General features: G+C 46.3%; 1 protein-coding gene across 26 annotated transcripts in view; it reads left to right on the plus strand.

Moving 5' to 3' along the window:
* Positions 1-24,163, plus strand: part of EXD3 (exonuclease 3'-5' domain containing 3) — a 297,604-nt gene that overhangs the window by 179,665 nt on the left and 93,776 nt on the right. For 2 of the 26 annotated variants that reach the window (XM_035564674.2, XM_050714598.1), the window contains one exon: positions 15,162-15,837. The exons of the other annotated variants lie outside the window; for them this stretch is intronic. In XM_035564674.2, coding sequence (XP_035420567.1) covers positions 15,162-15,185 — 24 coding nt within the window. In that variant the 3' untranslated portion in view covers positions 15,186-15,837. Of the gene's footprint in view, positions 1-15,161; positions 15,838-24,163 lie in introns of those variants that run through there. 26 annotated transcript variants of the gene reach the window in all.

Below are 24,163 nucleotides of genomic sequence, written 5' to 3' on the forward strand. Positions count from 1 at the left end.
TAAAAATTATCTGAAGATGGCTTGCAGCTTTCTTACACTTGTTTTTTCTGTTGTTTTTAAGATTGCTTGCTGAGGAACTCAAAGTATGGATGCTTTGTTGGTGGCTGTGAACATGAGGAACCCAACTGCCACCAAGTTTAATGTGATTGGTGTATCTATTTCCTCTGGGCTGCCAACAAGAATTCAGCCTCAGCTGACAAATCTTTACCTATGTGTTCATTAGAGTTCACTCAAAATGTTCATTGGAGACTTTGGGAGTTTGAAAGGTTGAATTCATCATTTGATTTATTTCTCCAGTTTGGATGGGAACAACTGATAAATTTACATTTCTGGTGTGGATTCTGAAGTTTACATCTTCACAATTCAGTTTCTACTAGTATATGCTTAAAATGTATATTCACATTCTTTAGTTTGTTAGTAGGGAAGGAGTCATAAAAAGGTCACATATTCATCAGGATTCATTTTTAGAAAGAGAACAAGCCTGTATGCATGTCTCCTTGGAGCATTGGCCCTGCTTTTCTCCTTATAGGGAGTATTTTAATAATGGTAACACCAGTTTTTCAGCTTATGGAGATATACAGCAATGTTCCCAAAAAGACTTAGCTGCAGTCAGTGCCACCAAGTGTGTTTCTCTTTATGCATCCTGTGTTTTTACATGGTGCACATTACTACAGGCTTTCCGTATCTTGTAGACATGGTATTTCTTAATAAGCTTATGGTATGCTTTTAGTACTTAACTCCCATGAAAAACTACTAACCAAATACTTTAGGTCTATAGTATTCCATAAAAAGCACTTCTGACCTGCTAGGTTTCTTTCAGAGCACGTGTGGATGTACTGGGAAAAACCAGCAAGTCCTCACTGACCAAAGAGAGAGGTAATGGGAGGACTGGGTGCCTGAATGGATTATTATGATGGCATACAGAACTATATAAAAATTACATTTTCTTCATAGAAGGGCCGAGTGCAAACCTCGTTTGGGTGACTGTTAAAGTCAAGCGATTCATTACCACCAGTCCTGCTGCTGCCCAGTGGGTTGTGCAGTTGGTCTGAGTCACAGCTGGCAGGATCGCTTATCCCTGAGCCAGGCAAGAGGGGACAGAGGGTGGCTGATGTGGCATTAGAGGCAGGCAGTACCCTTCCAGCAGAAAGCCAGCCAGGACAAGTTAGTTTGATTTTTTCTTTCTTCTTTGTAGGAATATGAACTGGCTCCCTAATTTTGTGTTGCTTGTACTGTGTCACGTGCCTGCGCTGCGTTTGATCCCATACCAGAAGCTTTAATGCTGGATTTACTGTATTGTCACACTGCAGCCTGTGTCTCTCTCTCACCTCTCTTGGGCAATAGTCCATTTTAAAAAACCACACCTGAGTTTAGCAGGATTATTATTCTGGTTCAAAAGGAACTGAGGACTCGACAGATGTAAATGCCAAGGTTTGAAATGCATTTAGCAAAGCTGGGAGGTGTAAATGCCAAGGTTTGAAATGCATTTAGCAAAGCTGGGAGGATGAGGGAGAAATTTGTCACCTGAAGGTTCTGTGTGATTTACTATCTGACAATTTTATAATGGCGACATTTTGCATTTTTTTCCCCAGTGGTACAGCAAAAATTAATGAGAAATGCTTCGAAAGGACAACTGTTTTATGGTTATCATAGCATGAGTGCAAGAGGAGGCTTGTCATCATGGCAGCCTTGGAACAAATTTGCTGAGACATTCAACTGCCTTTAAATCTCCTCTAGAGAACTTCTGCATTTCTCGTCGTGGATCACTTGTGATAATTTGGCATCTCTTTTAGAGCAATTTACATTTTTCTTTCAACAGAAACACTTACCCTCTCTAATAATGAGAACGCTCCTGTGCTTGGTTTTGGGGGTGGTGGTGAAAGTAGTTCAAATCTGAAAAGAGGCAGCTGTTCTCCTTGGCTCACCAGCGTGTTTCAGGCATTTGTTGAGCCTACAGAGGAAACACATTCTTAAAGTCTGTGTCGGGAAACCAGCTTCTAAGGCAGAAAAGTCGTGTGAATTTTCAATGTTCCTGTACGACCTATATTTGTTACAGCACTGTGGGTGCTACAGTTCGTTTGTGGTGTGTGTCAGTGAGGACCTCATGGGATTTGCACTGCAACACATTTAGCAGATTTCATTCTAATGTTACCAAGCTGAATCAGAAGTTTCTGCATGAGAAGTTGGGACATGTGGTTGTTAGTATGTAGAGACGTACTCCTGACGTGAGCACAGGCCCATAGCTTTGAGCATGCACCAGCCAAGAAACTGGAGCTTTTTCCAATGCAAGTGAGACTGTGCCTAAAATATTTGAACACTAAATGCACAAAGCAAGGCCCATATCCTGCCCCATCCTGTGCACTTGATGTTGGAAGAATGGTGAGACGCTTGTCCCTGAGCTGCCCAATGCTGATGGGCTTAAAGGCTCCAGAGAGGTAATTTATTGGTGAGATCAGAAGGATGTTTTATTTGTTTCAGAGTATGAAGGTGCCAACAGCTTTTAGAAGAGGACAGTGGTACCTGAGTGAGATGGTAAAGTCCATGAGAGCTCTTGCACAAGCAAAATGCAAAGCAGGGCCCAGAGCAGAAGTGTCCCTGAAGAACAAAGCATTGGTGACTCAGTCTCCCACTGAAGAGTCCCAGAGAGGACATGGCCCTCAGGGTAGATGAACAGGAAGAGAAACAAGTGATTTCTATTAGAAAAGGAGACAGTGGAATGGAACCTGGACCCAGCTTCTTGAATAGGCTTTGCAGATTCCCTCTTCTGTGCCAGCGAGCCTTGATTTCAGGTTTAAAGTAAAAAGCACAATTCAGGTAAGTCCCTCAAGCCTAGCTAACAAATATCCAAAACGTGAAAGTGAAAAACAGCCACTTCCCAGGAGCAGAAGACCTCTGAAAGGGGGGTTATTTGTTGCTTGTCCAAGTGACAACGATTAAAGGTTTCTGAGCAGGTTTGCTCCCTTGTTAAGAGATTTGAGCCTCTGCTTTGAAGTTCCATCTCCAGCTGGAAACTCACACAAACCTTTGGGCCAAGAGCCCTTTTTTTCCCTGAAATATTTGATATCAATGCTTTGGTGCAAATCTACAATCCTTCCCCTTTTTTCTCTGCAAATATAGAAACTTTTAACTCTCCTTCATACCAAGTATGTATCATTTGGAAACATAGAGCGTAATAATGGTGTCAGAAATCCTTTGTCTTTTTGCAACTAGGGAATATTTTAAATAAAACTTTGAATCGCAGCCCTCACATTTAGTCCTGCAGAGGGTTGGAGGCTCTAGATCAGGGTGCCAATACAGATGTGAAGGTAAAGCTCTGCTGTGTGCACATGTTGAGGTCAAAGCATTGTGGAACTGCTCTGCACACACTCACTTTGGTTCTCTTTTCTCTGCGGCAATACTGGATAAGTGTGTAAAGAGGAAAGATGATGTACTCGGAGCAGCCGTGCACATGCATCTGTTCCTTCTTCTCTTGAAAATGCATTCCCAAGGAACCCAGGAGAAATGGGTAGCTTCAAGGTCTGCACTGCTGCCATGCTGCAGTCAGTTCAGGAGGGACCTTCTGGTGGTGGCCATTGGCCATGCAGTCCAGTGTGCACCTGGACTCTGGATTTCCCTCCTCGGAGTTGGGAGATGTTAATGGTGTTCATGTGTGGCCCTTGGAACAAAATGTGCTCTCATTGCTGCCGCTGCAGTACCCCAGCTGGGCCCAGCAGGCTGGGATGGATGCTGAATGGATGCATCATACTTGCAGGGACGCTTGGTAGAGGTTTCAGAAAGCATTTCCATGGAAGAAAGTCCTGTCCCGTCATCTCTCCCCCCACCCCCAATCACAAGCATCTTTGTATAGCCCTTCCCTGTCGCTGTTTTCCCATGGCAAGAAGTGCCTAGTTCAGAAAGCATCAGACCCAAGTCCTTTGATCTTTTCTTTCTCAAGAGAAAAAAGATTAAAAAGAGACAAGAAGTTAAGGATTTGTGAGGGGGAACGGAACATGAATAGCAAATTCTGCTGCGGAGGTCACCTCCCCCCGGCTTTCTTCCTGTGTGATCAGAAGGATGGCGCGGGGTGGGAAGGGTGCTGAGTGGGTCTATTGGGGAATCCAGGGAGGAGGGGAGTGAATTGGGGGCAGAGGAGTGGGGGTGGAGTGGTGAGCCCTTCAAAAGGAACAATGCTTGCAAGCTTCTGCATTGTTAGGCGGCCTTTTACAGAGAGTGCCATGAATACAGGTTATAAATTCTTTGGCCATTGAGAGAGCTCTCCAAACCTGACTCCATCCTGCACTAAACCAGGCCTGAGCCCTATCAGTTGCATAGCAATGAATTCATTTACATCTGGATAGTTAATCTCCAATTCACTTGACAGTTTATCTCACCCTTGGAAGAGCAAGCAGTGCCTGTTCTATTGTGTTGAAGCAAGTCTATGATCATCAGCTAGGCTAGCACCTCTTTTTTGTGCACAGCGAAGATAAGAAGGGTGGGTGTTGATATCTAGATTATGAAACACATGGTTATTACCCCAAGCCGCATGATTCTGCTTTGCTTTCGCTTGACATCTTACCCATTTTCACCCTTTGCCTCTTCAGTGTGGAAATGCCATCTGATCATACCCCTCCCAGAGTTACTGATGCAGGATGCTACAAGTGAAGTGCTGCTTTTCTAATACGGATGGCATAGATGGATAATTTGCACAAGCCAGAACTATTTAGTTTGTTCTCACTTACTGAAGTCTCCTCATTTTGCATTTTTTTTTATTTATTTATTTTTTTATCTTTGGATATTTTGCTCAGCTCCCTCAGGGAGGAAGCACTGCTCTTGCTCCAGCTTGGCTCAGCAGAGCATCTTTGGGGATGCCCGTGGCAGTGCACTGCAGCTGCTTCGCAAGAGGCTGCTGAGAAGCCTCGGATATCCAGAGGGATGGGAAAGGCGTCATTCTCCCAAAACCCTAGCAAGATGAGGCAAACCTACTTGTGGGCCAAACCCTTTTTAGTAACACTGATTTGGTCCATTGTGGCTGGGTAAATAATTACAAGAGTACATATCCAAATGGGCAGCAATGGAAGAGAGAAGTCACTGCTTTCAAACAGTATGGGCATGCGGAGATGAGAACAGAGCCTATTTTGACAGATAGACCAAATTTCTGCTTGTGTTAGGAAAGTGGATCAGGAAAGGAGACCTTCGGGGTCAGAGGACAAAGTTAAGCATGAGAATTCCTTGATTTATTCCTATTTTTAAGTCTCAACTTTAATTTCCTGCACTCAGTATTTGTTCATATTTGATGTGGCTTGGACATGATCTGTGTAAAGACCACTCTAATTAAAATATCCCTCTTTTATCTAGAGTGGCTGCAAATCTTTAGCCAGTCCTTTTGTTTCCTTTAACACACGGTGCACTTAGTTCTGCTCTGCTCACAAGAATTATGTCTGAAAAGCTGTCTGAAATGTTTAGTGTGGTTAATGGTAAACAGTGAAAAAAGTGAAGTCCAGTAAAAATGATGTGATTTATAACTAATAATTTGAGGAGGGAAATCAACTTCAGCTTTTCCTTTCTGTAAGTATTAAAAGAATCTTTGGTTTGTCTGCAACCAGGAAGGCTAGAAACATTTCGTCTTCCAGTGAAAGCTCAATCTGCCACTGATCGCAGCATCTGGCAAATCTCCAAAGACGGGTAACAGCTCCTGCTCGTCTTTCCATCTCGCCTCACCTCGCCTGGGGAGGGCTGGGCACGAGGCTAACAGGAGATGCCATTCAGCGAAGAGCAGCTTTGGAGTGTCCAAGCGGTATGTCTCAGATGGGACTCTGCCTGTGTTACTTGTGATCTCTAACCACATTGTTTTTAATTTTGGAAAATTTGGCTCAACAATGTGGCCATTACTTGTTGCTGGTCTTCCTTCAGACCAAGGCTGTGGAGACTGATCCTACTCAGGCACATCTATGAGTCACATTTGCTTTCTTTCCATGTTGTTCTTAGGAAGCCAGTGAGAAACCAGCAACTTTACCAGCCTACAGTGTATCCTCGATGTGAGATATAGTGGAGCTGATACTGCTTTCCTGAACAACACGGTTACTAACATTGTAATAATGTAACACAGACACAGGGCAAAAAGACAACCCCATAGAATTTATTTTGTAGATATAAAGATGGAGACAGAAAGCAGAGTATGAGGAGAGGGGCCTGGTCGGCAGGCTGCAGAGGTCCTGACCTCCTGAGATGGAGGGAACGTAAATCCATTCTTCTTTACTGGTCACAGACAGCTGGATGCCACAAAAAGGTACGAGTGGGTCAGAAGTGAAGTTGGCCCCTCCACACTTCATGAGAAGCAATAGGTGTGAGAGGGACAGGATGCTGTGCTGGATCTGGGAGTGAGAGGGGAGCTGGGGACAGGGCGCACAGAGGGGCGAGGTGGCCATGGCATGGGTGGAAAATGGTCACTGCGGGAACGCTCCAGTGAACAAGTGGGACAAAATGGCGTTGGCTGACACTGGAAGAAAAGATGCTGCAGCAGCTGGAAGGAGGCAGTGAAAGCCTTGCAGGGCCACCTGTCAGAGTGCCGGGCGTAGGGACAGGTCACAACCTTGTGCTGGCTTGTGGCAAAAATAACACAGCCAACAGGTAGTCACCTTGATTTTGTTCAGAAAATTGAAAGTTTGATGGAAGTTTGAGGAAGGGTAGATCTATCTACTGCAAAGACCCTGGCTGCCAGAAGAGCTGGGGTGGGACTGTCAGCTAACCTGGGAGCATGCTGGCACTGCGAAGAGGTGCCAAGCAGCATTTTCCCATGGTTGGTGTTACCCAGGTGATGGGAGGAACAGCTGTAGCTTGGTCAAGGTTGAGTACTGTTTTTTTCCCATCCCCACTCCAATCCACAGATCCCCTGCCCTGGGGACAAGGGTTACAGTTCCCTAGCAGTGGCATGGCAGCCGGAGCGGTCTCCTTGCAGCTGGCAGGAGGCAGGCGATCAGGAAGACGTCCGCAGGAAGGAGGATGGGGAGTTTGGGACTGGGGCGTCGAAGGGTGTGCCACTGCATTGCCACTGCCTGGGAGAGGCAGGATGGGGGCCAGGCAGGGATGGGGGCAGGACCGTGAGCTTGTTCTGATCTCCTTCAGCCTCATGTGGTGCTTGTTCCAGGGCAGATGGTGGAGCTTTGCCCGCACCTCCGTCTGTCTATGGCATGGCCTCAAACACAGCCTCTCTTCACCTGGAGCTAGCAGCCTGCCAGGGTTTCTGAGCAGACCTGGAAGAAAGCATGTGTTTTGCAGAGTGTTATTCTCTGAGTTGTGATTTCAGATATCCTCGTTTGAAGCAACGGTGCTCTCCAAAAGCGGCAGGTGGGAGCATCAGTACTTTCCTCCATCCTCTCTGCACTCAGTGCAAAGGGCAGTGCAAAGCCAAGCCACACCAAAACAAAACAAACTGGAGAAAGATCATCTAGAGCTGGAGAAAATGTCTCCCAAGCTTCTGATAAAGGGAACTGAAATGCTTTTGGTTGCTCTGAGAAAGTTGAACTGGGAAAGGCCAGGAGCAGCTTGGCCTCAGCCCCAGAGGTGGTAGGGAGAAACAAGATGATGGTGGGGGCGTTCTCTGGAAATAACAGCAGGTGTGCTATTTTGAGGGCTAAAAGTATTATTTGTGTGTGTGTATGTGTGTGGTAAGAATAGCATTGCATGAAGTTTTCCAGGACTACACTGAGAGTGTGGTGAGAAATGCTGTTCCTTTGCAAAGGCACTGTAAGGTAGATGTACCCAAACTAGCTCTGAATGTGCTGGATCAGTCCAGCTGCAGCATCATTAGCATCTCTCCTGGTGATGTCTTGCAGGATACTCCTGTGTATGGCGCAGAACATTCACAGAGCCCAGTTTTCCTACACAAACCAAACTGCAGAAGCCCAGGCTTAGTCTGCGTCTGTGTGCCTCTGGGTGTGTGGGACAACCCTGCGGGCATGGGTCAGGTTGGCTGTGTTTGCCCTTGGCCTTGTGCCCACATCTGGGGGAGACTGCCTCCCTGCACTGGTTGCCACAGGGTTGAATGACTCCTTTGCCTTTGCAGCATGTGAACATGCATTTTTGTTATTAAATGCTAACATTTTAATCTGCCAACACAATTTTCCACTTAAACTTTTACTCCTCACTCTTTCTTTTTCTTGGGATGTTGCTGTGAAACGTGCAAAGTCCAGGAGACTGAACTGGTTTCCAGGACCACCTTGCAGTGCTTTGCCCACAGAGCATGGCAGGCTTCTGCTGCCTGTGGGGACTGCAGCTCACCGACATCCTCAAAGTAGAGATCTCGTGCACACCACCAGTGCCATTCCTCGTCCTGGGGAGAAGGGTGCTTTCTGTTTGTGTGACAGCAGAAGTGTAACAATGTTTTAAATGCATTTGTTAATTAGTGTTGGCAGTCTGGAGATTTTCTCTGGCTTAGAAACCTCCCGTTTGCTTTCCCTCTCCTCTCCGGCAGCTGAGGATAAGCACAGCTCTGCCTCCCCGCTGAGTGAAGTGGTCCCGGCTGTGACAGCATGCTCAGCCCATGGTGTGCTGCATGCTCAGCACCAGCCAGCCAGCCTGCTCCATCCTGCCTTCCAGTCACACTTTTTTTCATTTCTGATACAGCTCAGTAAAATCAGCCGAGACCCGTGGTGCACCAGTGGGTGCTGCCGTGCGGACAGCTGGAGGCCAGGTGCTGGCTGTAGCTGAAAGCATCAAGGCAGTAGGACCTTGGCATAAGAGGACACAAAGTGGAATTTGTCTTCTTACAGTGAGTTTATATTTGCCTTTGAAAAGGACCATTTTACCCCAGATTGGCCATTTCCCATCCTTTGGTTTACCTGACCTGGGTAAAGTCAATCTCCCGTACTGTGCCATGGTTTTCATTCTGCTGGAAACCCTGTTTCTGTTTCTTCTTGTGAGCCACCAGTGTCCTCAGAGTCCTTGCAAGTTTTAAGCGTTCATCGTTTACAGTTTTTGGCATTTGTCTCTTTTTTTTCTGCTTCGTGAGAGAAGAACCATTTTGTTTCAAGATAGGCCTATGTTTGTGATAGGAATGACACACTTCTGCTGAGGAACGGCACATGGAGAAATAATGACTGAGCTCTGGAACATCTCCGGGTACCAGTGTGGTGCATCCTCCCACCCTTGCAGTCTGGAGACCAGAACTGTGAATGCCTTTCCAATGTGCAATAGCAGAAGGAGGATTTATCTAAGCAGAATTACATTACTGACCTTAAAGTCTATGGAGAGATTCAGAGTTTGGTGGATAAATTAATGGATGTGAAAAAGCAGCGTTCTGTTTCAAAGCACTAGGCTATTTTTTCTACAGAAAGTGGACAGGGTTGTGGTTTTTTACATTTCTTTTTTTGTGCTCATGTGGAAGATAGATGAGGAATCATTCCTTCTCTTAGCATTAATCCTGTGCTGCCATCACAACTCTTCTAAGTGTTTAAATGCATTTTTTATTGTTCCTTGGTGTAGGAGCAAATTGCTGTTTCTTGTGTTAGTGTCTACTGACCCACAGCCATCTCTCCACATGAAAGATGTTTTCTATCTATCTTATCTGGTTTGTGCTTTTTATTTTTAAAACAGCCTAGCACAGCTTTATTTTAATTTACTTTTATGTATGCGTTTAAATAAAAATAAATTATAATAAATAATATTTATGGTTAAGATTTAAACTAAATGAAATTAGGGTGTTCAAAGCCATGTTTTCCATAGCAGCTAATGAAACTCTTTCTGCTTCATTTCTTGGTGGTCTCTGAAGTGGGCTTGTGGCACGTTGCACCCATGGGGTGTGGATGGGATGGAGCGAGACTGCACTTGGCGTATTTGGCATTTGCTCATTTGAAATTTCAGTCATAAAGTCTCACTAACTCAGTTACATGGGTTTGAGTTACTTACTTTTTTTTTTATTTTATTTTTAATTAGAAAAGCAGAACAGTTCTTTCATTTCTTCTTTCACTGTACCAGAGCTTAAGTGTGGGCTTGGGTAAGCGCAGGTGAGTTGGCACACAGAGCAGCTCTCGACGTGATGAGCAGAATGGTGTCACGGTTTGCAAATCATTTCTTCTTGTGCAAGTGCAGGGATCAGTGTCTCGCTTAGGACTCTCCACACCATGTTTGAAGGTTTAGGTCACTTTTTTTTATAAGCAGGTTTTAGAATTTACAGATGCACACAGGACGCATCTGGAAAGTGTCTTAATTAACTGATGATAAGCATCACATTTTCATGCTCAGCTATCTGAAAACCAGCTGTACGGGATAGCATGAAATGCTTTCGCTTAGAGGGCATTTGTTGGTATCTAAGTACAAGAATTACTGCCGAATTCACTCCTGAAAAACCAAGCCTCTGCCTCTGAGGAGGTGTGAGTCGTGCTGGAGGTGCCCTTCTTGCACTGCGGGACAGAAGTCCTGTATTCTGCCATCTCCCTTGCAGAGACTGCAACTTCATGTGAATATTTGTTATCTTCCATGACAAAAGCCGGATGAATAATTGCTGCTACTTATACTACTGAACTTTCCTAAAGAAATTCTCCACTGGGTTAAGAACAAGCATGACAAATCTCAACCCAAAGGACTTGGGGAAGGCTGGGGTGTTAACTTATAAGCCATGAAAAACAAAAGCTCTTCACAGAGAATGGCTTTGCACTGTAACACTTCACACTCGCTGGCCGATGCTTCAGCCTGTGTGTTTGGTGCCACCAAGAGAAAACGGGGAGTATGTCCGTGCCTCAGTGAGCTTGGTCATTGTCCCACAGGGGCCAGATGCGGCCCAATGCGCCCTTTGCTGACAGCAGGCCCGGCGGGCAGACACTTGTCAAGTTTTGCTCTGGGCAGAGTGGTCCAGGTGATCTGCAGATGGGAAATGAGTGTTTGGGCACTTCGGGGAGTGCTGGGGGCCAGGGCAGGCAAAGGGCAGCATTGCTCATGGGGCTGTGGGCTCTGGGGCTGGGCAAAGCTCTCAGCTGCTCTTTGGTGGCCGTCTGAGTTCTAGGGGCTCCTGCCCGTGTTTGGAGAGCTGCAGGCCTCAGAGAGCAGACGGGTGTGGGGAATGCTGGCAATGCCCAAGGGAGCCGTCCATGGAGCCTCCTCTCCTCCTCCCAAGCGCGGCCCTGGGGGACCGCAGCAGTGGAGGCAGGGTGGAGGCGGGTCTGCCGTGGGGCGGCTGTGGAAGGAGGTGAAGACCTGAGCTTTTGTCCCTTCTGTCCACCAAGGCGCGCCCCCGCTCCTTGGCACTTCTGGAGCCCTGCTCTGATACCGTGGTCTCAAAACCAGTGCAGGGCTGTGTTCACGCGTCCTGTCTGGTGGTGGTGGCAGTGAGGACATGGTGTAACTCCCCCACAGAGCCACTAACCACAGCATGAGGCCATCATTTCTGCACACTTCTCTGAAGAGGTCAAAGGGCTGCAATTCCTTGGGGGGCATGGAAGGGCACATTGGGCAGGGGGCGGTGAGCCCACCCGGTGCTGCCAGCCCTGGACCCCCTGCAGGCTGGGAAGGGTTAGGAGAGGGTGTGGGGTCAGGGGCTACTCTTCCAGTTCAGGTGGCTCTGGGAGCGCTACCTGTGAGCGTGTTCACTGTGTGCCAAAAGTGGGGGCCAGAGGCATTATTTAAACCTTAGAGGAATATATTTTAAAAAACAAAAATGTTTTCTTCTTGAACTAATGCAAAAAACAAAGAGCTCGCTTCAGTGTTTGCCTCCTCATTCAAACTGGATGTGATCCTGGATTTTTTAAAAGAAAACAAAGCATATTTCAAATACAGGCATTCTTTTATTCTTTTATTTCCCCCTCCAGTTGCTTTCTGCTTGCTGACAGAGATTTTGGAGCCCTGGGGAAGGTACATCTGCCAATGATAATCTCAGCGCTTCGGGAAGCCAGGAGCGGCAGAGGTCCGGGTGGTGCAGGGGGGCTCTGCCCCCTTCCTGCTGCTGCAGCAGCCTGGCTGGGAGCAGTCTGAGCCATCGTGGCAGGGGCTGTGCCCTGGTCCCCCACATGAGATTGTAATCTGGGCCAGAATAGGAAAAAACAGCTCTCGGCTGTATGCACAAGCTGTCCCCACGGCCTGTTTTGTACAGCAGCTTCAGGTGCTCTAGACACACCTAATGCTACATTCGTTAAAGACTCACACAATTCTCAGCAGTTGCAGGCACGCACCTTTGCATGCTGATGAACAGTGTCTGACAGCCCCCACTTTTACTGAGATCCTGAGGCAGTGAAATGATCCGTCCGATGGCCTCTGGGAGCATTGTGGCAAAGCCGCGGTTTCTGGAGATAGGCAGGGACAGAGCGGGTGCAGAAGGGATGTGTTAGAGCTGTGCTGTGGTGTTAGCCTGATGTCAACCACTAGACGAGAAGCTTGACAACTGGCAGAAGCCAGAACCTTAGCAGTGCCCTCCTGTGCCTTATCAGAGGGAAATAAATCTTGACTGATTAGGTTTTTTTAAATGAGAATTCTCAGCAAATAAATGAGCTGCCTTCACAGTGATAATAGCCTGCTTGGAAAGCAAGTCTGCGGAGTGTGTACGTTGCTGGAAGTCATCAAAATCATCTTATCCCATGGAGTCTTCTGTGCTGAGCTTGTGTTTACAATATCAGACAGAAAAAGGAATTTTTCAATGGATATTTTCTGATAATTTTTTTATCCAAGCAGTAGTACAATTAGGGCCTGTCTGTGTGGGGCCAGGGTGTCTTTGCTGGCTGTGGAGGATTGGCAGCCTTCTCTCTATCTGCTTCTTACTATTTTGATACATCTTGCTCTAGTTTAAATTACTGTGCTGAGGTTTCAAGGACCCTGAACACCCCATTAATGGTTTGCCAGTGGCCCTAAGGGACCGTCAGGAAGGACAAGCTGATGCCCAGGAGGTGAGCATTTCTTCACAGAGCTGGCAAGGATGCAAATTCTTCCACTAAGTGAAGCTTCCGACAGTATTTCTTGCTGTGATTTAGCATTGTTATTTTTAGGCACTAACTATTTTTTGCTTAACAAGTTTTTCTAAATAATTCTGACTAGAGTAGTCACTCATTCTAAGCTGGAGTAAGAACAATCTTTCCAAGGATGTTCATAAATATTTGATCACAGTTCATGATGCTCTTCATTTCCCCCAATCTTCACCTCTCTCCTTCCTTTCCTGCTATCTTCTTACCCATAAAGATCCCTTTATTAGTTCCTGCTAGAAGTCAGTGCTGGATAATTGACCAATTTCCTGCATGCTGACTGTTTTGTGGATTCATTGTGCTCACATTCATCTCCCTTGCTGTGTGTCGAGATCATCCCTACCGGGGAAGAGCAGTAGCTGGACCCAGCCATGTCTGCAGGTCAGATCTTGAAAAGTGCTGTGCAAAAGCCAGAGCTGCAAATGCAGTGTGCTGGCAGAGCATGCTATTGTAATAGCCTCCTTCAGTAGGAGAGGAAATGTGTGCTCTGCTGACTGATGCTGAGACCATACTTCAGGGAGAGCGTTAGAAAAAAATCTAGAGATTCAGATCAGATGGCTGGGTCCAGCATTAGGTAACCATGGAAAAAATGCAAATTGAACTTGAAGCCCAATCTCCCAATTGTTTGTGTGTGTGAAATCTCTTGGCATCTCACATCTCCTTTCAGAAAAGCTGGTATTTTTAGATTTACGACAGATTATTTTTGATGCTGGAGGCCTTAAAACTGTTCTGACATGAACCCAAGCTATGCTGCTATCTTAAAAAATGAAGTCTTACTTAAATGAGAACTGAAACTTATTGAACCATACTTCAATTACAGTATAGCAGAGCACTTTAACATGTGCATGGAAACAAGCCTGGGAGGAAGGGGAAAAAAAAAAAACAAAAACAAAAATGGCTCAGAAACTGGAGCTGTTCAGAGGCACTGCATTGGTTACCCCTCTCTGGAGCTGTACCCTGGAGAAATCAGCTTTGCATGCGAGACGATCACAGTCCAGCTGTGAAACCCAGCTGAAATGTAAACTTCTCTTAAGTGTTCACGGGAGGCTTCCATCTGTATCTGTGCCTGATTAGCTAGAATTGTGCAACTGCAGTCATTTTTGTTGCCAGTTCTTTCCTCCTTACCTTGACCCATGGCTTCATTCATTCGCGTGTTGTTTTGTTTTTGGCTTGAGACCATCGTCCCTTGTGTGCATTCAGCAGCAGGCGCAGCGAGACCCTCACTGTGTTCTCCAGGAGCAGTATGATACAAAGCCGAGTGATGTTTCTGGTTCCAGCAGGCATTTGTGTGCACGGACAGTTCACCTGGAGAGGGGAAGGACAGACCCAGGACTGGAGGTGGTCATGAGTGCAGACTTTCTGTAATAGGATTTTCACGATGATTTGCTTCCCCTGTCATGTTGTTTCAAATTCCTCGCAAGCCATACTTTTCACAGTCTGGATTTTCTCTCATGAATTTCTCAAGGGGCTATCTGGAGGGGAAACTATTTCTCACCATAACAAACAACCAAAGCCTTCATCGTTAAAAAATAAAGCACTAACATGGCCCTACAATGGACCCCTTTGTCAAGTTACATCTGTTTAGATCACCAGAAATGATAAGCCTTTACTTTTGAAAGTAATTTTCTTTTATCAAAATAGGAGAGAGGACTGCAAAACATTCAGAAAAAAATCTGCATGAAAGCTAAGGCATGTGACAGTAGTACTCTGTTTTACATAGAAGAATGAGATTAAATTGCATACATACACAAATACTGGACTTGTGCTCTTCTAGCACAAGTTAGGGATGGCTCTATAGTACAGCTTGCTGCCGTGCTAATATAAAACCAGTGTGAACAAAAAATCTGACCTGCTAGATAGCAAAGCTCTAATTTCAGTGCTAATCCAAATTACATTGTTTTTTAACCCCCAAGTTTAAAATCTGTTTCTCAGAAGTTGTCTGCCAATGATTGCCAAATTGCAAAGCAAGCTGAATCACACAGGGAATGGGGTCAAATACTACGTGAGATGCATTTGATCATTTGAATTAAATAATCCCCAGACATTTGCCCCCAAGTAATAAAAGTGAATGCACACCCAGAGGAAGTTACAAGTGCTGTTATCCCTGTGTGAGACCTGTATGCAATTACGCAGAGGTCTCAGATAGGGTATGCTGATGCTGTGGCAGGAGCAGCTGCCCAGAAACCCACTGCCTAAGGCCTCATGCTCCCTGTTTGCCAGCAATGCTTCTCTTTCTCTTTACAGTGTGAGCTGCCTCTCTGCAGGTGAGGAGCTGGTAACCACCAACACGACAACAACGCATCTCAGCGTCATCCTTGGCACTTGCCCAAATCAATCGTCTCCTTTGGAAGAGAAGTTTCCCCTGAAACAAGGGTGAGATGTGGCAAGGCAGTGATTTTCAGGACAGCGGGCGCAGATTGTCTCTCACTGGATCGTTAAGCTTTCCTGGGTGCTTTTGGAAATCTGACTCGTATGGATGTTTGCATTTAGAGCAAATACTTGGGCTGAATTCATCGTGTTTGAATTCCACTAGGTTTCTGAACCCGATGTTCCTATTGGCAGGGCACTGTGGAAAGCCCACAGGGAAAAAGGCTTGGGGTAATTGAGATGAGCGTGGTGGGAGCCGTGGTGCTCAGGAAACAGGGTGAGTTGGGTCTGGGCTGTTAAGGCGGAAATATTCTGTGGAAAGTCCTGCTCTCTCTGAGGTCACATCAGTCTTGCTACTGGCCGTAGTGGAAAAAGGAACAAATCCCTTGTTTCCATCGAGCCAGCTGAAACACAGACTGTGTTCATCCTGTTGCACCTACAGCTTTTAAACCATCGTTACTGCACCACCACGGGAAGTTTCACTAGTGGTTAACTGAAATGTCACAAGCCTCGAATCTGATGTGAAGCTGGAAATAAACTCTAAGTTCGCCCACGCTCAGAACTGAAGACCATGTGTTCACGTTAGGCATCTTCTGTAGATAAAAAGAGGGAGAAAAAGAGGCAAAATTGTCTTGATGGAACATTTTTCCCATTAGAAAGTTCTTCAAAGCCTTTTCAGAGGCACCGTCAATCGAGATGAATTGCAGATCATTCCTGTGCATCCAATAACGAGAATGGCTGTAGAAATTCCTCTAATTACGTATAATTGGTTTTGAAATTAAATGATCTGGAATATCATTGAGTGACTCTGAGAAGGATTATCTGCTAAGAAAATGGAGCAGCCTGCTGGAAGGAGATAGATACGTGGAAATAATTATAGCAATGGTTAGTTTCAAGAATTATGATACCAGAATAAATAAGACTAGTTTAGGTCAATGCGTCTGGACTGTTTCCCAGTTGACTCCTGCACAGCAGTACTGTGTTCTGGCAGGTCTAGAGCGACACGCGTACCTTCAGCTTCTTTAGGGGAAGAGGCTGAATAGCATATGCTGAGGCAAGGTTGTCAGATGTCAGTCCTTCGTATTTTCAGTGTTAAGTGGTACAAAGCAGAGCTGCTTTTTCACCATCCTTTCCCCAAGCATCTGATTCTGTCAAGTGACTTTTATTCATTCATAAATATTCTCTGGACTGCACGGTCATGCCAAATATGCAACTGTCTGGGTAAAAATGTGCAAACAAGGTGTGCCTGATTCCTGCATATAGTTACCATGGCAAGTGCAAACATGCAGCAGGAATTTGAATACATGAATGAACAGACACCTAGATTAGCAAAGAATTTCTGAATGCAGAGAGCCGATTTGAGCAACAAGTCATGGCATCTGTATGTGTAAGTTATGTGTGCCATTGCACATGAATTTTGAAACTCTGTTTCTAAGGAATAAAGGTATTTCTGTGACCACAAAGCTTATCTGGGTTCCCCTTTTAAAACAGTGATGAGATCACTGGAAAAAGAGTTAGCCACTGCTCATCACCCTTCCTCATTTTGAAAGCCTGTGTGTTAAAAATCACGCAGTGCTTAGTTCAGAGCTTGGATATCTAGGGAAAACAAGATCCAGAGATGGAGGAGAGAGAATAAGGGGACTCACAACCAGTGGAGCCGTGGTGGTAACAGAAGGGTTGCTTGTATGCCAACCACAAAGAGATGGAAAAAATACAGAATCCAGCTCCCGACCTCCAGGAGCCCACAGCCATGAAGGATGGAGGTGATCAGTCTGGGTAGGACTCTTCTGTCCCCTCCAAGTCACCCACATCACCCACACCCCTGCCACCATCGTCTGCAGCAGCAGAATGGGAGCCTAAGGCAGCGTGGCATTGTGGAGATCTCTGCTTGCTCAGTCCCTGGGAGTCTAGCCAGGGATTCCTCTTTTGAGGTTGTTGCGTTTTTGACCATTTCTGCACAGTACACGCATCCTTCCCCATACTCTTCCCTTAAAAAAAGACAGAAGGCAAGAAAGGACACCGTGACACCTGAGCTGCTGCTAGCCTGCAAATTCATGGGGAGCATCGGCACTTCCCACTTTCAGACTCTTTCACTTCTGAATGCTGTTTAAAAATACCTGCTAAGTCTGACTGGACTCAGTCACAAGGGTGGGCAGCTTGAGGCCAGATGCTGGATGAAGCCTGCTCCTTGCTGAGAGTTTCCTTCTCAGCTGTTGTTTGGGCTCCTGTCTGGGTGCGTGTAGCATCAGTGCTGGCCGTGCTCCTCAGCTCTGCGCTAGCAGCAGTCACTGTTTCTGTTATTACTGTGCTGAGCTGAAGAGGAAATAGTGATGCCTTTTTTGGAGCTTTTAAAGGCTCTTATTTTTCAAAGTCTCTTTTAGAAACCTAGTTTGGAGAATGGTGTTTAATTAGCAGATGCTTGCTGCCGCTAGAAAACTGAAGCAATGAAACAAAGGCAAGCTATGTTTAGCTACATAAAGCATGCAAAAAAAAAAAAGATGTGGAGTACAAATCGTTTTTCTTTTTGCAGGGTGACATGCAACACAAATGAGTTCACTGGCTTGGTTTACCGCATCAGTCAACAAATAGTTGTGTCAGCATACACATGGGAGCAATGTGTGCAGGGCTGGGTGGACAAACACCCTGAGCTGACAAGAAAAGGGTACAAGGGCTGACATGGACGTGCACCTCCAGAGAGCAGAGTACCCTTGGGGGCAGAGCTAATACTTCTCCAATACTCCCTTGTCACTTTGCTCTTCTAGAAAAAAAGTTGGGGACATTGACTGTGACCTGACCGTAACACTGAGTAAGCTGCGTTGCAGGTACGTGGAAATGATGAATGCATCTGTGCAGCTGTACTTTATTTCTCACTTCTATATTTTGACCTGATTCTTTGTACACATTTATGGATGCTCTTCTTGTTTTTTAAGTCCCCGTCCACTCTCAGTCCCCAGTGAGTGTTGGTGTTGGTGCAAAGTGGGGCACTGTGACAAAGCAGAGTTGTTGAAGTCCTCCCTGCTTGCTTCAGGGACACACGGTATGCAGCACTGGTACCCAGACAGCATTCCTCCGGCATCCGTGGCACATCCACAGGTGGGAGCGGGGTCGTCACACACCTTGTTCTGGGGATTGTCATTCTCTGTGTGCTCCCCAAGTGCCGTGCAACTTTCACCACTGTAACAGCAGGGCAGGGTAAAATCTCTGTAGTACAGGTTTAGCCCATACAGTGTTAAAACGACGTCACGGTCTTGTCACTGCGCTGCAGACCGCTGCCAGAGACCTGCACCTTCCCCAGGCCGCGGGTCCCTGCGCAGGCTGGGCAGCCTATGCAGGCAGCACCGTTGGCTGCAGCCCGGCGGGGCACGTGCCCTGCAACAGCAGCCCTGCCAGTTCTGAAAAATGTCTGTTTTGTTCCTATTATCCACATCAGAACTCATAAAATCACCCGTCTTCAGAACCAGTAGCCAAATTTCTTGCCTGTTTACATCTCATGTTAGAGCCTGGGTAATTTGGGGAGATTAGGGCAGTAAACAGTTGTAAACAGAATAAACCTGGATAACATTGCAAAGGGCAGCCCTCTTAAATGTTGTTTTTAGTGTCGGTGTAATTTGTGTGTGGTTTTGTTTCGTTTATAAAGGCAGTGCAGTGATTAGATATGCTGGATGAGATAATTGGAAAATGCCTTACTCACCGGGATGTCTTAAAGGTTTGACCATTGGCTTAAACTCGCTTGTAATTCCAGCCACTGCTTAGGCCTGGGCGTGAAGCCTGCATGTAGCCAGGGCTCTTGCTCCAGCAGAGGAGCAGAATTAACTTTTTCCTGCCCTGGCCAGGTACAGGGAGAGCCGGGACCCATGCATATGGACTGGGGATGGACAGAGCTGCTGGCAGCTGGGAAGTCACCGTGTGCTTCTCAGGCTATTTTTGAAGCTAGAAATGCAAGTGTAGCCAACTCTTCAGCATTTTCCCACACCTTTCATGTGACACAGGACTGTGCCCAGTCATAGGACTCTGTCCTTAGGACTTAATGAATTATCACAGTTTCACTTCCCCGGTGTTTTTTTGTTCCTTTTTGGAGGCAGCGGAGTTGGTTCCCTTTGCTGCCCTGATAGCTGCCTGGGGAACTGCATGGGGGGCTCCTGTCCAAAAAGTGGCTGTTACTGAAGGATTTTCTCCAGTTTGGGGCAGTTTCTGCAGGCAGGTAGTGCCCATCTCATTCTCTCCAGATGTGTTTCACACCAGCTGTTCAGTGTCTTCAAATATAGAACCAACCCTTGGGGCAAAAAAAAAAGGAGCTTTGCAGGTGCTTTTATGCATAATTCTCACTATGGTTAAGCACTAACTTTAATGCAGTTTAGATCAACATTTAAAAACAGTGAAATGTACAGCAATTCACATCGTTATATTGAAATGGTTAGAGAAAACTTAACCCTAACTACTGCATGCACCCTTTGCCTACCCACAGCTTTTGGATTTCTTGATAGCCAGTCCCCTTCAGGTCTTTGCCCGTTGTGCTGTGTGGAGGACACAACCATGAGGAGCTGCAGAGCAAACATGTGCAGAAAGACTGGCTACGCAGAAAATGCTTTGATTATACATATAAAACCCAAGCTATGGATTGAGGTGCAGGTTTTCTGATCTGCTTCAGTTGCAGCCATTCTAGGGATGCTTGTGACGATAATCATTAAAAATGCTCAAACAGCTATATGATTTTTAAGTCAATGGTATTCCTTTAAGTCTAACATAATATTAGAGTGTTAATTAAAAAAGCATACCAAAATGAAATGCTCCTTAGAGAACCAAGAACCTGTCATTTGTGTGAAAACCCTGGATTATAAACTGCTTCTTCTACTTTTGCTGCCAAATATGCAAAGTAAATTGCACAATTTCACGGATGCAGTTGAGCTGCTTTATATTTCTCTTTCTCCAACTGAGAAAAAAAATTTCTTCAATCTGAGAGGGAGTCATTTGTTTTTCTTGCGGTGTAACACATATGGGCCCTCATCAACAACAATACAATATCTTTTCCACCATTTCTTATCTCAGTTTATCATGTGGTTGTGATTTTTCTAAGAGAAAAATTGTTCGTTTGCTTTGTTTGTTTGCTATAATTTCTGAGCTATTTTTCATAGTCTAATTTATCAAGAAAAGCAGCAATCGCAGTTGTGTGTTGTATGGGGGCGCGCGATCTTTTTCCCATCCATGCTTAGTTGTGAGAATGTTCTCAGCCTGTGAGACTGTTCTCATCCAGATTGTTCTCTTCCTTTGTTGTCAAATACCCAAATCCTTTTACTTGAGCTTCATCAATAGATTGCACAATCAATGGTTGCTTTATGGCAGATGCTGGGATGCTTTCTTATGAGTTTGTTAGCACTCTTTTTTTAACTTACAATATTATAAAACGCTGGTTCAAGTTTCATCAGTGTTGTAATATGCTCCGGGAGAAAGGGATGGAGAGCTTTTAGAAACCTACCTCGGTAAATTCTCAAATTCACGTGCCTGCAACTCAGTCATTGAGAACGGTGTTTATGAGTGCAATCTCCTCAATGGGAGAGGGAAATTGGACATAAAAGTATGGGCTGGTCTCAGCCGCATGGATTGGAGACATTAGGTTGGCATAGGACGTGGGTATTTCATGGGGAATGTTTATTGTAGAAAGCTTCCAAAACATGTTTAGAGCATTTAAAATCTGATGGGCTTAAAATCTGATAGCATATATTAATTGCATAAATCAGAATATTTAGGGTGCTCAGTCATGGTCCCTTTATGTGTAAATTGTGCTGATAGCTCAGTGATCACCAAAAGTGTCCAAGTCTCGTTCCACAGGTGGGACAGCCACTTTCCCGTACATATGAGCTCTCCAGACTTTGGTAACCTGTCCATTATTTATCACTTTACTCTCTTTGTCTAAATTGTCACTTCGGATTTTTGTTTTGTTTTGTGTTCCCAACATCACACCGGATATTTCGGGGCCATGCAGTAGCTGCGAGTCCAAGCGCCCGCCTTGGCCATTGCGGGCGCTGCTCCGGCCGTGGCGGTCGGCGTGCTGCTCGGAGGGGCCGAACACGGCGCCCTGCTGCTTCCCACCCGCCCCAGCAGTGTCTCAGCCCCAGAAGGGTGGAAAACATTTGCCTGCTTTGCTGCTGCTGCTGAGCTCACTGTATTTGTCCTCAAAAGCATATAAAAAGAAAAAGAGGAAACCTGTGTAGATTCCTACAGCTGAGGTTGGAAGGGGCCTCTGGGAGCCCCTGGGTCTGTACAAGTTTGATAGGTAGTTTGGTCTGAGTACAGAAAGGGACTGTGAGTGCTGACATGAAATGTTTCTCTCCTGAGGCCCATCTGAGGTCCTTTCAAAGTCAGCACAGGGACTGCCTTTGACACTGAGTGGCAGATCTGGGGTCCTTGTGGTGACGTTCATGTCTCCAGCTTTGAACTTCTAACAGCTGGGCAGGTGGTGTAAGCTCCTGGTAGAGACACGGACATCTCCAGGACTTCCTCCACCAGTCCTGAGGCACTTGGGGATATGAGTGACCTGCTACAGATCCTGTCTCAATCCACCAGCTTTTGGGAGAGCCTCTGTGATTCACTCAGCACTTTGTGGGACTTTCAGCTTGGCAAGGACGTTAAGTTGCCTGGCTGTGCTGAAACCAGTTCATAATTTCTTCCTTATTTCAGAAAATCTATTTGTTAAGAGAGCTTTTAGTCTGTGATAAAACAAATGACTTGTGAGTTCATCACAGCTCTTCAGGATTTGCAGAGGCTCAGAGCTCAAGTGTCATTTCACAGCAAGGGTTTTCCTGCTGTTAGACTTGGGCTGCATGGCTGGAGTGTGAGTGGAGGAGGGTTTGGCCAGCAGGATTTAAGCCCAGAAGCTGAAGGCATTAGGCTGTGGATTTACTTGCTCTCAAAATGTGTTTATAGACAAGAAGTCAGGAGTTTCCAGAAAATCCACCAAAAAAAAACCACAACAACAACAACAACAACAAAAAAAACTCTGGGGCAGCATCTGTTACACACCATGATGTGATACTGCAGCAGTGGAAAGCAGCTGGATTGAACTTTCTAAGGCTCCTTCCTTCTGCAAAGAAAATCAGAGGTTAAAAAAGCTGCGGTATGTTTGCAGGCAGTATTCAGCCCCCACCGCAAATGCTGGAAATTGAAAAGAAAATCCAGTGCAGAACGGTAAAAGCCATCTGTGCACTTATATGCTGTAGAGTTGTATGACCAAACATTTTTGCAGGGAGAAGCTCTTGCTTCCAGGGGAAAAAAAATCAAGATATGTGCACAAAATCCGAACAGGCAAAAAGCAAGACCTCGTGGTTGATCAGCATTCCCTCTGCGTGCTTGCTGCCACATGTCCCAGTGGCAGTCCTCCATTGCCCTTCGCCTGTCAGGTGTAACTAAAGAGAGGCCAGAGCCAGAGCTGGCTGCACTGCATGGCACCGGGGTCGGTCACAGTGGTGCGTACGGGGCTGCCCACCGGCCGGGCTGGCTGAGCTGCTGCAGCGAGTGGAGGCACGGGCATCTCGCCTGCAGTGCTCGGGGCAGCTCTGGCTGGCTGCCCTGCCATCACTCTGCGTCCTGGGCTGCTCCGTGGCCTCAGCTGAGCCCCACGATGCTGCCACGACCCTGCCACTGCAAGCTGTCTGGTGCAATGCTAGAGACTCAGGAGCCCACCCTGTTGCAGCACAGGGTGCCCCGGCAGCATTTCTGGATCCAAAAGCGTTGTCTTCCTACAGCCCAGTAGGCTATGCACGGTGAAAACCGAGGGATGAGCTACCCATCTGTACATGAAGGCTTTATTTATAGCGCTTCCTAATTCAAAAATACTGGAACCTTGTAGAATCTTAGCACGTTTGCATGTCTAGACCACCAGGCTAAGGATGTGTTAGAGACAGGCTTACTTCCGTTCAAGCTGATGCCAACACCTTGACTAATTCAGGACTGGAATTACCCCTCGCCCCTCAAACACAACTGGGTCTGGCAGCAGCATGCAGCCGGGCACCTCGTGGGCAGAGCAGGGTGTTGAATCCCGCTACATCAAGAGGCTGCCCTTGAAAACCTGCCCTTGCTAACAGCTAAATTTGGCATTTCTGCATCTCAGCCAAGAGTCATTTTTTTGAAGATGTTCAATGGAGAGAGGAGATGAAATAATGTATTGCAAGACAGTGGCAGCTGCTCTGAGGTGCTGTGGGGCTGCAGTGCTTGTAGTAGTGCTTCTGGTATCCAGAGCATTGCTGCAGCCCTCTCACATAATCGTCTTGTAAAGCTGATGTCGAGTTCCTGACAGGCTCCTAATCCGTCCTGACATGCACACAGATGCTCAGCTGAGTGTCATTTCCTCCTGAGGAGCCCAGATTGTTCCTGACTGGCCCTTAGGTTTGAGCAATCAGTTTAAATTTTCTCTCTCATTTATTTCTTTGCCTAAGGGAGCTGTGCTTCAACCCCCTTCCGTAAATCCCCTTATCATATAACATGCAAAATACACTCAGCAAGGGCAAGGGCTTTATTGACAAGCTGAACTCCTGCGAGATTTCATGACGCTGCAGCGCAGGTTTGCTCTGGGTGCCTTGCAGCTCTGCGCTCTGGTTCCACGTACCCAGCTCAATCTATGCCGGTACTGTGCGAGGGCAGGGAGAGGGACTCTGCTGTCCTCAGGAGGCATAAAAGGCTCCAAACCACTGTTGTCAAACCAAAGCAAGGTTTAGGCTGAGCAAACAGCAAGGTGCAGCTCCTTTCCAGGTTGCTTGCTCCTGCTTTCATGCCCAGGACAGCTCAGGGCACACCGAGAGCAAGGTTTCAGCGTGAGCACAGTGGCTGGGGCTGGTGCAGCGGGGCTGCAGCAGCAGCAGCAGTCTCAGGACCTCTGTCTGCTCACC

The sequence above is a fragment of the Cygnus atratus genome, chromosome 19 (genome assembly GCF_013377495.2).
Source record: "Cygnus atratus isolate AKBS03 ecotype Queensland, Australia chromosome 19, CAtr_DNAZoo_HiC_assembly, whole genome shotgun sequence".
Taxonomy (NCBI): Eukaryota; Metazoa; Chordata; class Aves; order Anseriformes; family Anatidae; genus Cygnus; species Cygnus atratus.